Consider the following 13,356-nt stretch of genomic DNA (forward strand, 5'->3'; position numbering starts at 1 on the left):
CTGTTTCAATGTTGTAGCCAGGGGAGGCAGAGCTAATTTTAACTTACTACTTATATTGTGTACAGTTTTATATAGTAATGCATCATACTTTTAATTTTTAATCTGCAATATATCCAACTCCAGTAAATGTAATGGAGTAAAAAGCAAAATATTTTACTCTGAAATGCACTGCATTGATTTGATAATTAGTAGTTACTTTGCAGATTCAGATTAATAATACAAAATACAATCAACTCATATATTATGATATAGGCTAATATAGGTTAAGATGAGACTGTATTGATTCATTCACAAGCTAACCAGGAGTATATAAAATCATTATCTCCTTTACCAGCTGCAACATTAAAGTGATGAACACATTAATGCATCAATAATTAGGCCTACATTTTGATGCTATAGGCTACTTACTGTTCTTTTACTTGAGTAAAATTCTGAATGCAGGACCTTTACTTGTAACGGAGTATTTTTTAGATTGCTTTACTCATATCTGAGTAGGCCTAGGCCTACTTCTTTCACCACTGGGTCTCTCCTCACCACCACCACCACCACCACCGCCCCCCTGCCCCCTGCCCCCTCCCCCTGTCTGTTGATATCGCAGCCCGGAGAGGTTTGAATCCAGTCTCGAGCCCCAGCCGCCATGCTGAGCTGAGAGAGAGAGAGCGACCAACCAACCAACCAACCAACCAACCAAACTTTGACGCTGTTGCTGCACCGACTCTCCTCTTCGTACACACAAGGACAAACAAGGAACACTTCCCCACGGTGAGCAGCACCACACATTTTTACTTCAGTGCACAGTTGAGTTAGCGCTAGCTAAGTAGTGTCGGGGCTTTCTTGTTTCAAAATTGCCAAGTTATTTCAGCCTGTGCCCCGCTGGTCGTGTTCATGCGTGCTGTTGTCGCGGACTTCAACCTCCGCTGCACTTGTTGCACTGAAGCCGAAAACCCCGATTGAGACACAAAAAGAAGAAAAATACAGCGTTATAATTCAAATAGTTTCATTTGTTTTGACGGAACATACGACTTTTAAAATACTTATTACCCACGACGTTTTAAAGCCGAATTGCGGAAAAAGAAAAAAAAGATGTTAGCCGACGACTGCGGCAAGAGTCTACGCAGTCGCTGTCACTGTCCTTGACGCGCAAAAATACCTCCTGAATATAATATTACGTGTTCACCAGCCGTGCTCACACAAATCTTTTTAAAGATTAAACTCCCCTTGCACTTTCAAAGTGCCATTCTGGCACCCAGAGGTCATTCAGAGGTTTCTACTCTTGGCATGCATAAATCAAGGGTTCTCTTTCACTGCAACAACAAAAGACTTCTTATTGACATCCTTGAAGCACATATCCACGTTACTACAGTTTATATTAAAGCTGCTTGGAGCATCAAACGAAATAACCTCCTGCAGCATGCACTTTTGTCTCTGAAGTTTAATAATTCTTCAGCCTTGAAAGCATCCTGTGCCAGAAGGCCAGTGTTGCTCTGGCAGTCATCAGTGGATAATCATTTAAACCTTTCACCTGCAAGCATGTCTAGTCTTAGTCGGTGTGGACCGGAGGGAGTAATAAGAAGTTATGGAGCAACTTTCTGTCTCACCATTCGCCCTCTGGCCTGGTTACCTGAAGCCCTGTGTCTCTGTGTGACTCTCCTGGCTCAGTGCAGTATAATTCAATCTACACCATCATCACCGTGGTCCTTCTCTTAACCTTCAGCAACCCTAAAATGAAGTTCAGGCTTTTGAGAGAGTGAAGGAGAGACCGATGCCTTCACAAGCCATAGTTCTTCGGTGTAGAGCCGGAAAAATTGATTTTTGTAGTTGATCGACAGAAAATTCATCTAAAGCAATAATGCCAAACGGATGATTCCAGCTTCTCAAATGTGGAGACTTGCTACTTCTCCTGGTCTTTGCATTATAGTAAACTGACAATTATGGGGTTTAGGACTGTGGGTTGGACGAAAAAGCTATTTGAAGACGTCCCCTTGGGCTCCAGCAAATTGTTATGGGCCTCTTTAAACTATTTTTTATGTTTTTTAGGCCAAAAATCGACAATTATTTGATTCTGAAAGTAATCATTAGTTTCAGCCCTATTCCTGATAAACAGGATTTGAAATTTCACTATTTTTCTCTACCACATGCTCTTGGAAATGCATGAACGCTCCTCACTTAACGGTAAAGAAATGCCCCTCGCGTTGATTATATACAAGCTCACATTGCATAAGCACTGTGGAATTTTGTAACATGCCAGCTATTTAGTTTTCCCTTTTTTAAATACAACTGTTGTGTTTTCTAAATCTGTTTTCCACTGCTTTGTTAGTGACATTTACCACCCCTCCTCTTCTCTCAGCGTTCCCCAAAATGCATGGGCTATGACATCCAGTCCCTCACGGCCTCAATAAGTAATTCTTCTGCCTCATCGAGTTTGATTCCACAGGTCCTTTGCTGGGTCATATCAGGCATGGGGGCAGCCAGCAGGATCTTGTCAATATGATGGGCTGGGTGGCACCCGGGCAAGCCAGAATCATGTCAGCCAGACCCTCAGGGGGGCAGGAGAACTAGCCAGAACAGGATATTGCTGTGTGATCATTCACCAGAAGCAGACAAATCATTAAACCAGTGGCTGCGTGCCGCTGAGAGGCTCAGGCATTTCGGTCTGTCACACTAACCTCAGGTTAGAGGTTGTGTTTGCGTTGTAAAGTTGTCATTGCCTCTTGCAGGTTTTGGAATTGCCTTGGGAAAGAAGGGTAAATATGGTAAATGGATTATTTTGTGTGCAAATAGATGGGTTGGTGTATTCCCTTTTTCTCTGCTGTTCATAGTCCTTGGCAGATAAAGAAACTGTAGTCTTTCTTTCTAGACTTTCAGACTTTCCCTTACCTGCTTTTTATGGGAGGAAATCTTTGCATGCGTGTTGTTTTCCAAGAATTCCAATTTCATGAAAGCTTATTAGTCTATTTTTAACACGTGTGACTGTTTGATTTGTTTAAATTCAATTACTGAAAGAACCGAACTGTCTTTTTCCCACATTCATTAGAAGCACAGGATTCACATGTGCTAAATGAAATTACACATAATACTATGGCTTGTGTATGATAACCACACATAAGCATGCAAGCCTGTCTGTAGATTCCTTTTTTTTTTTTTTTTTAAATCAATTTAAAATGGATGGGAGATGGGAACTGCGTGGCTGAAAGAGAGCTTTGTTTTAAACTTGAACTTTGTGCAGAAATGGCACTTGTTTTGGATGTCAGGGGTTATTTACTTGGATGCCTTGTTTGGGTTTCCGACGAAGTCCTGGCTGTTTGTCAAATTTCTCTCTTGTAAAAACGTTGGGGGCATTGAAATTGTGTGTGTGTGTGTGTGCGTGCGCGTTCAGAAACCAATGCAATTATTTGACCACCTCAAAGGAGACTTTTAAGAGATGTCCCGTTTCTTCACATGCCTACAGCGAGTGCCTGTCAGGTAATTGAATAAACTCTTAATGGATTTGAGGGTGACCATTCATGACCCTTCAGAGGCTTTGTTCTCGTCCCCTCTGCTGGGTTTGGTTGTAAGCCAGTCTCCTCTGGTAGAAAAGGCTGGAATACCTGTAAATGGTCCGGGCAGTAGCACTTCACCTCCTGCTGTGGAGGTCACTGTAAAAGATGCTATGTCTGACACAGACACACATGACCCCTCATTGTTCCCTGCTGCATGAGAGCAATCCAATTATCAGGAATCTGCTGGCAGTGGAGTCAGTCATCTACACTAAAGGACACACAGAACCGATAATCGGCCGTTAGACAGTCTGGCGAGGTCAGTGACTCGAGTCTGTTCGGTGTCTTCCGTGCCGTCGTCCGTCCGAGGGGCCGTTGTCCTTCATTTTGGCCGATTTGACATATATCGTATAATCGGCAGTCGGACTCAAATGACCCATCTGATTGGTAGAGTGCTAACCCGGAAACGGAGAGCGGAATGAGCGTGACTAGAGCCTCGCTTAAAATGTTTTCAGAAAAACACGTTTCAGTGAACTATTTTCGTAAAATTTGAGATCGTATTTCGAACAAGCCGCCGTTACTATTGGCTGGAGAAGCCAGACCCACGTGACGCGTTGTCATTTCCGGTTTTCATTTTTTGTATGGAACGTGCAGAACGTACGCTTCGCTTCGGTGTCTTCCAAGGCACTTTTTGGACCTCGGGGAGTCAACTGATCAGTCCGACTCGTCGGGTTGGTGTTTCGGGGGCTTTAGGAAACAAGGTCGATTTGTGATGTATGTCTTGCAGCAACCTCTTTGTTTTGGTCCTGCAGGAGTTAAAGGGTAAAGGTCAAGGGCCAGTCTGTGGTGCTCTGATGTTGAGGTGTGCTGTGCTGGGTCTATGAAACCGACATCTGGGGCAACCCCCACCGCCTTTTGAAACGCACACAAACCTCCCCTGCCACACCCTAGTACCCCAACACCCTCAGGCTGGAATAATTTCCTACTGGCAAAGAGAAGCATCTGGCTCCGTATCAGCAGCAGTGGCATGTCTAGGCGCTTTATGTGTGTTACTACCCAAGCATAATGCATTGCTGCATTCCAGAGATGTCTCAGCAAAATTGTCTCATGATTGAACAGTGGTTTCAAATCAGCTATGACTGCTTTTGCTGAGAGTGCAGGAAGCTTACTGATGCATTGCTGCAGTGCTATTGACAGCTTACTTGATGTTTTGAAAAGGTTCCCAGCGTTGTGTTGCTGAGAGCAGGGAGCTGGGAATGGAGAGGGATGCTGGACTACATACAGTAAGGCCTACATTCTGTTGTTGTGGAGGATATCCCCGTGTGACTCAGCTGAATGGAGAAGGTGCTCTCTGTCTTTGTGCAATATCAGCAGCACAGGTGGTAATTTTTGCATTTAGAAGATGTTGCATGACCGAAACTTAATTTACAGTCAGCTGATTTTAATCAGGTTTCCTTTTTATCAGATTGTCGCTCATTGTTAGATTTGTTTAGTGTTTGCATAGTGAGAAGTGTGTGTGTGTGTGTGTGTGTGTGTGTGTGTGTGTGTGTGAGTGTGAGTGAGATTAGGTACAGCTCTAGGTAAAAGTAATGCAACAGCTATGAAACAAATCATATCTTCTAGGGTGTTCTATGTTCAGTTTGTGTTGAAACTGTATTAGACTGCATTAGTTTTAGCTAGGTGAACCTAATAAACGGTTAACTGAGTGTAGCAGTGGCTAAATACAGTGCTGAGAGAGGGCAGCAGCTGGACCTGCAGTCCCCATTCACAAAAAAAAAAAGTTCCCCACAACAATAGACGCAACCCTGCAGATACACACTACCCTAATCTCAGCCCCCTCCCCCCTGTCTTCCCTCGACTCCACCGCCACCCCAAAATCCCCCTCCCCCTCCTCAGCGATTGTGTGCATTGACGCTTTCCAGAAGCGCAATCTCTGCACTGTCGCTCTCCACTGGCGAGCAGCATTTGACTGCTGTGACAGGGGAAAGGTGGTATTGGGTGTTTTGTTACACACTGACGAAGACAGTCTGCCACTGACATGCGTTAAAGTAAAACAGCCCTTTAATGCAATTGCTATCCCTTCACTCTTTGCAGCCTCTTGTGCCCTTTTTTTGTGTGTGTTTATCGTGCAAGATAGAGGCAGAGGAAGATCGAAGGAGGGAGTGTTCAGAAAGAAGGAGCATGACCGGGGAGTAGAGAGGGAGGAGGTGACAGACCGCTCGTGCTGGATGATCATATTCTATTTTCTTTTTCATCTGTCATGCAAACCATTGCTGACTTTCCCAGTAATAACAGTGTGACTGAGCCCGGTTGGAAGAGCCTCTTTTAGTGTTCTTCTCTCTCAACCTGCAGGATCTTCCCACTCAGATTATGGTAAGATACACATCGCAAACAGCTTGTGTGGATGCCTGTGAGTGTGTTGACTGCTGGCGTCTCACAATGTCAACACCTTGTTCCTCTGCCATAGCAACCAGATATGTTTTTATGCTCACTATGTGCAGTGGAGAGCGTCTCCAGTACAGTGCATGCTATTTTTACCCAAATTGCATTTGGGAGGTAAATAATTCAGTATTGTGGTGGATGGCATGTTTTCATGATGCAGTAAGTGGGACTATGTTGTGCCTCATTTGAGGAAATACCAACACATTTGACATAGATTAGCCACTTTTTTCTTCTTGGCTGGTTTTTGTTTAACTATAATGAGCCGAGAAAGAGAGAGAGATTTTCACTGTTGTCTACTGTTTTGTTTAAAGTAAAGCCGGGCAGGCACTGTATGGATTCGGTCCAAATTGACCCCTGACTAATTTAAGAATAGGGCTGAATTTCTGCCAAATTGGCATGCAGTTGGAAGATCACAACGCCTGATTAACAATCATATGGGTTTCTGGCATATAAGAAATTCTGGTCGGCTGTCTTAAGGTTTTAACAGTTCCACAGTCCGATTTCCCTCATGGCTGCTGTCAAAAGATCGGTTCCAAACTGCGGGTAGCTTATTTTAATATTACTAGAGTAGTATTTTACATGTTGTGGCTACAACTATAGTTTTGAGACTGCTGTGATATTAAACAAAATTTAGACCATATTGTCTGCATCTTCCAGACTTCTGTGGCTCTACATTTTTCTTTTTTCTAATCAAATTGCACAAAGTAACTTTGCCTTTCTCTCTTTTGTCATCATTGAGGATGCAGCCATCTTGTTTTAATCAACTTTATTGCAATTGTCACTAGACGTAACCAACCAGCGGTTCTGTGCTTACGTGTGGTGTGATGAGCCAAGTCGTGGCAGGTAAATTGATCCGTCTGCAGTGTGAACCTAAAAGACACAGGTTCTGATGACAGATTGAAATGTGTTTGAGTTACACCCAATGTACAAGAACAAAGTTGCACAGTGTCTGCCAAGCTTTAGATTTGGAAACGGTTTGTCTTCCCCTGGCTGGCTGTTGTCAGGAGTTCATATATCCCCCTCAAGAGGGGAAGGAGTGGCATTGCCCTTTCAGCTTGGACATTTCAGTTTCATTTTTTTCCTCCACCATGCCACAAATTGTTCTCTTTAGCTGGGCATTGAAACACTTGATTTTAAAACAAAGATGCTTGATTTGTTTGTGAGCACTGGGCTCAGGTAGATCAAACCTATCTGATGTGTCTTTTCAAGTGCTATCACTCCACTTCAAAGAGCACTGTTCTTCTGGCTCGGAGTATATCTCTATCTCAGCCGTGCACTGGTAGAAACCATTCTATCCGTTAACATGACCTTTTTAACCACCAGCTGCAGATTTCTTGCAGCACAGTTTGACTGTTCTTTATTGTTCACCGTATTCAGTATTGTGTTGAACGCCAGCATCCAGGCACTATATCATTGTTTGTGTGAGAAGGCAACAGTTTAATTTTGGGCTTTGGGTAAGAAACTCCTGGCTTTGCAGGAAAACGCAGCATACATCATCACAACAGCATGCGTGGACGAGCATGGGACATTTTTCATATAAAGCTGTCATACTGGGGTGGATTGCCACATTGTGCGAAAGCATGGACTGTTGCATATTTCAATAATTCAGTAATGTAAGGATATGAATGGAAATGGACTTATTGTGCTTCTCGAGACAATTGCGGTGACATTTGGTCCATAATGTTCTGGTGGAGCCTCTTTTAACTCAACAAAGAATAAAAAAAAAAACTATAGAATTGGCATATAGCCCTGCACTATTTGTTCAAATTTCACCCCAATTCAGTCAAATTCCTTCAAAGGGAAATGCGATGTTGGAGTCTTTCCTTCGTATAAAAATATTTCTCATAAACACAGTGGCTGAGAGACCAGAGGAAATGGGACTTAATTGATTACCGGAGATGACTTGGGTGTATACAGCTAATGCCTCTTTCTGCACTGGACAAACGTTCACTGAGCTTCCGCCATCAGACAGGCTTCAGACAGACAGACTTGACAGGCAAAGCAAAGTGCATCAGAAAAGGGAGAGGTCTTGCAGACACAACGTTCAGAGTTCAGGGATGTGGAAAAAGTAAAAGGAAAGCAGGGAAAACGAGGCACAGCAGCCTCCTGAGCCAAGATCCCCACACAGACAGACTGCCGCTGGCTGCCTCTGAGGCTGGTGGCTGTCTGTCTGGGTTTGGGGCTGATAGGATTGGGTGGACTTTACCCTCACTCTTCTATCTCCCTCCAGTTGGAGCTGTCAGCGATAAAACCATTAAGTCCTCGTTTGTTGATCAGTGTTGGATTAATAGCCAAAATAGACATATTTTTTGAGTTAAAACATGATTTAAAAGCTTTCATTTTCTGCTTCAGGTTCATTATGTATACATCTTACCTTTTATCTGCTTATGGAACCTAAATCCCACTCTAGCAGGTCACAATCTGTGTTATGCCAGTGTTTTAACACACCGGATCTAAACTATGAATTTAACGTGCTTCTATCATAATCTTTTAAAGGCAGATAAGCGGAAGAGCTAATGCCGGGTTTTGGAGGTTGCTCATCAGCCAGCATGACAGAGGATGCGCCTCGTCTCATCGTCTCCTTTATTAAAAATTAAAAATCTGAATGCTGGCATTGAACAGCTGCTGATTTATGTGCCCTCTGGAATATGCATCATTAGCAGAGGTGTGTTTTATAGATTCTTTTTTTTAATTCTGGCATTTGTTACACCCTTTTGATAATTTGTATTAGCTTTTTATCAGTGATGATTTATGGATTATGCAAGCTTTGATGCTGGATGAGGAACCAGCTGCACGGATCCAAAACTGCCATCATTGCCAGTCACACAATGCCTTCTTCATCTGGGATTGGAGCCCGGAGGATTCCTTGGTGCACTCTATTTATGCTAGCTAGCTGGCTGGTCGGCTGCTTTGGTAACTATGGTAACAGTATCCCCCCAGTTGAAGAGACCGGCCTTGCTAGGCTAATTGTGAGCAAGTGAAGCGTGTCTGCAAAGTTAGCTGTAGTCCCAGCCTGGTCGATGGCCTGTTTTAAGGGGATTTCTTTTTTCGTTGTCTCTGATTTTCACAGACGTGTCGTGCAGTAATCATCGCAGGAGAAGTGGTTTGCTTGTTTTAAATAGTATTTGTTTCCCACCAGAGAGCATTGGCTATCTAGCTATTTGACCTACATGCATATAGATCACCTTGTGTATATCTGTAACAGGCATTGTTAACCACTTCATTTTCTGACACTTTCTTTTAGACAAAACAATGAATTGATATTGAAAATAATTGTCAGTTGCAGCTTTTGCAGCTGTCTGTTTACTGTAGGTGTGAATGAATGATTTACACTTGCGTTGCTTTTCCCCTCTCTTGTAGACTGGTGTTGTGACATTTGCCCTGGGCCTCTCCCTCGACGATTTCCAACTGCGTGAAGAAAAGTGAAAAGGATTTTTAATGAATCAGTATTCGCTAGCCGACGCCATGACAGACAAGTAAGTTTATCTCTTTCAAAGTGTTTGTATTTGTGTAAAGAGCCCACTGTACTCTGTGTCCCTTTTGTGTTGTGTGAAGTAAGAAGACGATGTTGTCTCTTGTGATTACACTTCTCTCGCTCTGCACAAGATTGTCTCCTGCAAGTGTTTTGTGCGAGTGTGTTTTCAGTACAGCAGTGGAGGAGAATCGGGGGGTTCTGGTAGCACAGAGAGAAGTGTGTTGTATTGGGGGGGGTTTGGTTATAAAGACAGTCTGTTTTGCCCCTGAAGACGTATGACATTTGCATTAGGGCTGATTTGCATTCTTGTTCACTGTGCTGGTATGTTGCTGCTGATGCTGTTAGGTGGTCTTTATTTCCCTGACAAAACAGTCATTTAAAGGGTTTTGAGCCTTGGTCGTACTACCTCTTCCTCTGCTCCTTCTGTGTTCTCCACCTTTTTTCGTGGTTCCCTCTTCCCCCCTTTTCATTTTGGACCCAGTCTCTTTGCTCCCTATCTCTTTTCTCCTTTTGTCTCTTTTGTCAACGTTGCCTTGGGTCTCTCAGTCTGTGTTTTTGGATTTGATCTATATCGAGGATGGAGAATGAGGGTGCAGTAAGCAAAATAATCTGCTGTCAGCATTCATAATAAGCGGAATAAGTGGTGCAGACCAGTCAGCTGAGAGGGATGGGTGCAAAAACACGGCGAAGGCCTAACAAGGCCGGGCCTACTATGTGCTTCACTACAGAAAATGAAAGGGGCAGTTTAAAAAAAAAAGAAAAAAAAAAGAAGTTTGGCCAAGAACAAAACCGAAGAAACAGGTTGTTTTCAGAATACTCTAATGAATTGTGGTGATAATGATGATGTATGCTTGTGCAGGACTCAGTGAAAAGGTGGAGGAGATGTATATGCATACTGTAAAGTTTCCAAAGTAGTGTTGATAGATGAAATAGGGTTGATGTGAATCACTATTTGTATGCACTTAGTCAACCTCCAGCATCGCTCCACTTATTAATGCACCGTTTACCCTTTTGAGAGAGTGGGAGAGAGAGAAGGGAGGAGATATGGTGAGCCACTCTGTCTTTCTAAGAAACAGGCCTCAGGATAGCTCCCCTGCTAACAACAGCACTATATAATGTCAGTATAAAATATTGTGCATCTTAATTGGTTAGTAGAGCCGGATAATGCTATATTTGCCCAGAGGGGAATTTTTCTTGCAAATTAGAAGGTTGTACCACTTCAGCCGTTCCCTTAAGGATGCATTGCAATTTCTGCATAGCCAGACGTTTAGTTTAAGTATTTTGGATGCAACATAAAGGCAGAAAAGAAAAAAGATGTTCTTTGAAGCTTTATTTTGAAAACGAGCTGTAGCAATATATATCTATTTTTTTTAAATGGCTTTGCTGAAGTTAAGTGAAGGCTGGGAGTTTCTAAGTAAGTGATGAGGTTGACAAGCTCTCCCATTGGATGAAAGGTATCCGAGCAACCAGAAAGAAGGTGGGGGTGGCATTTTATTGTGCACTAGATGCTAGTCCATGTTGTAGGATTGTTCATCGGGGAAGAATGATAAATGTTACGCCAAAAGGAAGTGAGGGGAAAAGTTGGAGGACGTGCCCCCCTGACGGTGACGGCGAACAAAGCCTCCCTCAACATGGCACTACTTAAAATTCATACAAAGGCAGAAGAAGACGGCTACTTATTTTCTCACACACACACACACACACACACACACACACACACACACACACACACACACACACACACACACACACACACACACACACACACACACACACACACGTGCCCCCCTTTTTTCCCTCTAGCAAACATTTACACATAGTGAGATATCAATGGACGTTCCTAGATATGTGCATTCCAATTGGTATTCCCAGATACACGCAAGCCCACAAACACATCTAGAGTAAATTAAATACTTTTTGTAATTTTGTAACACTTTCCAACAAAGGAAAGGGCTGTGTTTTCCATGCAGATGTTTCTTTTGATTTGGGAGCTGATTATCCAGCTGAAAATGTGCTCTCACAACCTTCATAACAGAACATGTTTCAACTGCAGGATTTTAAGTTCAGTCTCCTGTTGTACCAGGATGCTCTGGGATGAGGAAAGTTTCTAAAGCCTGATTTGCTCTGTGGTGCTTGTAGACAGGGATTCTTTCTGTTGAAATTCAAGCCTGCGTTAATCCTCTTCAACACACTGCTTTGTGTGTGTATGTGTGTATGTGAAAGTACAGAGTCCATGCAACCTCCATCCAGGATTTGAATGAACTGGAATTCCAACCTCCTGTTTTTTTGCTTCTTTCAAAATGATTTGCAGCAGGGTTCACTGTATTGCATCATGTATGAAAGTAGGACAGAAAGTCAATGCCCCAAATGCACAGAGAGAATATAGTCATATGGAAATAATTTTTTTTTTTCTTTTTTTTTCTAAAAAACATTTATAAATGTAAGCTGTGGACTGTACTTTCAACTGGGTGCCCCCGTTATTTGGGGGAAAAACAGAAGCTAGATGGAAAAATGTGTTGTTCCTTAAGCCTTTAATGGTTTCATTCTTGTTTTCCAATCCTCCTCCTACTCATTTCTCCTAGTTCTTCTCTTTGTCTTCTCTCTTAAGCCACTGTATGAATTTGCACGCTCAAATATCCTCTCTCATAGCAGACTCTGTTTTCTCTCTCTTCGTCTGTCCCTCTCATTTTCCTTCCCTCCCCCACCTGTGGTGGTGCACGCTGACAGCCCTGTCAGAGACTTGGGATGTTTATAGATAGACAGTAAAGGTGTGTGCGTGCATGCTTTTACTGGAATGACCACACTGTCATAGAGATGAGAGGCCTTTTCCCAGTCTACTGTATATCTGTTTGCTTTGTGTATTTGTATCAGTTAAGATGCCACATGTGTGTGTGTGTGTGTGTATTCATGTCAGTCTCAGGGGGCAAGGATCCAAAACCACCATCAGAAGCTGGTTAAGAGCATTTTAACTGTCGCTTACACAAAGCTGCAACATGTTTTCTAGTTACACATCTGCTAAATTCCAAAGTGTTTTGGTTAGAAGTTGCACCCTTGAGAGTAAAAACACTTGAAGACTGAATACATATAATACATAGGGTACTTGTAAGAGAAATTGAGTTGTGGTGGTCATTAGATACAGATGAAAGCTTGAGCTGGGATCTTTTATCAGCTCGGGGGAAAATCAGGTGTCACAGTGGCGTGAGCTCAATAGCCCTTCCTGTCAGTATGTTTACCATAGGCTGGGTTTCGGAAGTAGGGCCTATTAATACATTTGTTCTGGCTTGAATGGTTTTCAAAAGACCAGCTTTGCCCAGTCCTCATTCAAGTCCACTCATCAAAAAAAAAAAAACAGACTTGTGACATCTCCACTTCCCCTCTGTGCCCTCTCCAGACCGTTGTGTCACCAAGGGCGTGGTTTGGGGGCACGGCTGGGCTCACACCCGGGCTCAACACCCACTCAGGACCTCTTGAATTGAGACGCGAAGGCGCGGATGTCACTGATGTCATTTGGATTTGTGGGTGCATAGTAAAAAGTCCGTATTGGCTGTCACAGGGTTTTGTGGGGGCCGAGGGAAGCCAAGTCAAAGTGCTTCCTAAGGATGTCGAGGGGGACGCGCCCTTTGGCCTACAGCTCATCAATCTTGCACAACTGTCATCTTCTCCCAGTGGTCTATTGATGCTGTCAGAGATAGGCGAGAGGCAGGGACTCGCTACATCGTGTATTTTTTTTCTTTGTGTGTCTTTTGAGTGAGGATTGGAAGTGACAGGAGAATGGTAAAGTCTGTAGGAAGATGGAAAAACACAGGGTGATACTTAAAGGCTTAAAGTGGCAACTCACTGCAACTATCAAGCATGGCTCTTGACCTTGATCTACATGAAGAATCAGCCTCTGGCTTTGGGACTCTGATAGCAACCATGAAACTGAAGTAAAATGCTATTTAAAGTCAGCTAAAATCTGTATTA

General features: G+C 43.1%; 1 protein-coding gene across 4 annotated transcripts in view; it reads left to right on the top strand.

Moving 5' to 3' along the window:
• The first annotated feature begins 591 nt into the window (after positions 1 to 591).
• Positions 592 to 13,356, top strand: part of sema4d (sema domain, immunoglobulin domain (Ig), transmembrane domain (TM) and short cytoplasmic domain, (semaphorin) 4D) — a 41,107-nt gene continuing 28,342 nt past the window's right edge. For 2 of the 4 annotated variants that reach the window (XM_039778860.1, XM_039778856.1), the window contains exons 1-2: positions 592 to 762; positions 9,279 to 9,394. Coding sequence is in view for 2 of the 4 variants with exons in the window: in XM_039778856.1 (XP_039634790.1) it covers positions 9,357 to 9,394 (38 nt within the window). In the remaining 2 variants the exon portion in view is untranslated. Of the gene's footprint in view, positions 763 to 5,440; positions 5,850 to 9,278; positions 9,395 to 13,356 lie in introns of those variants that run through there. The other 2 variants (XM_039778858.1, XM_039778861.1) reach the window with 2 other exon arrangements.

Source organism: Perca fluviatilis, chromosome 17, assembly GCF_010015445.1.
Source record: "Perca fluviatilis chromosome 17, GENO_Pfluv_1.0, whole genome shotgun sequence".
Taxonomy (NCBI): domain Eukaryota; kingdom Metazoa; phylum Chordata; class Actinopteri; order Perciformes; family Percidae; genus Perca; species Perca fluviatilis.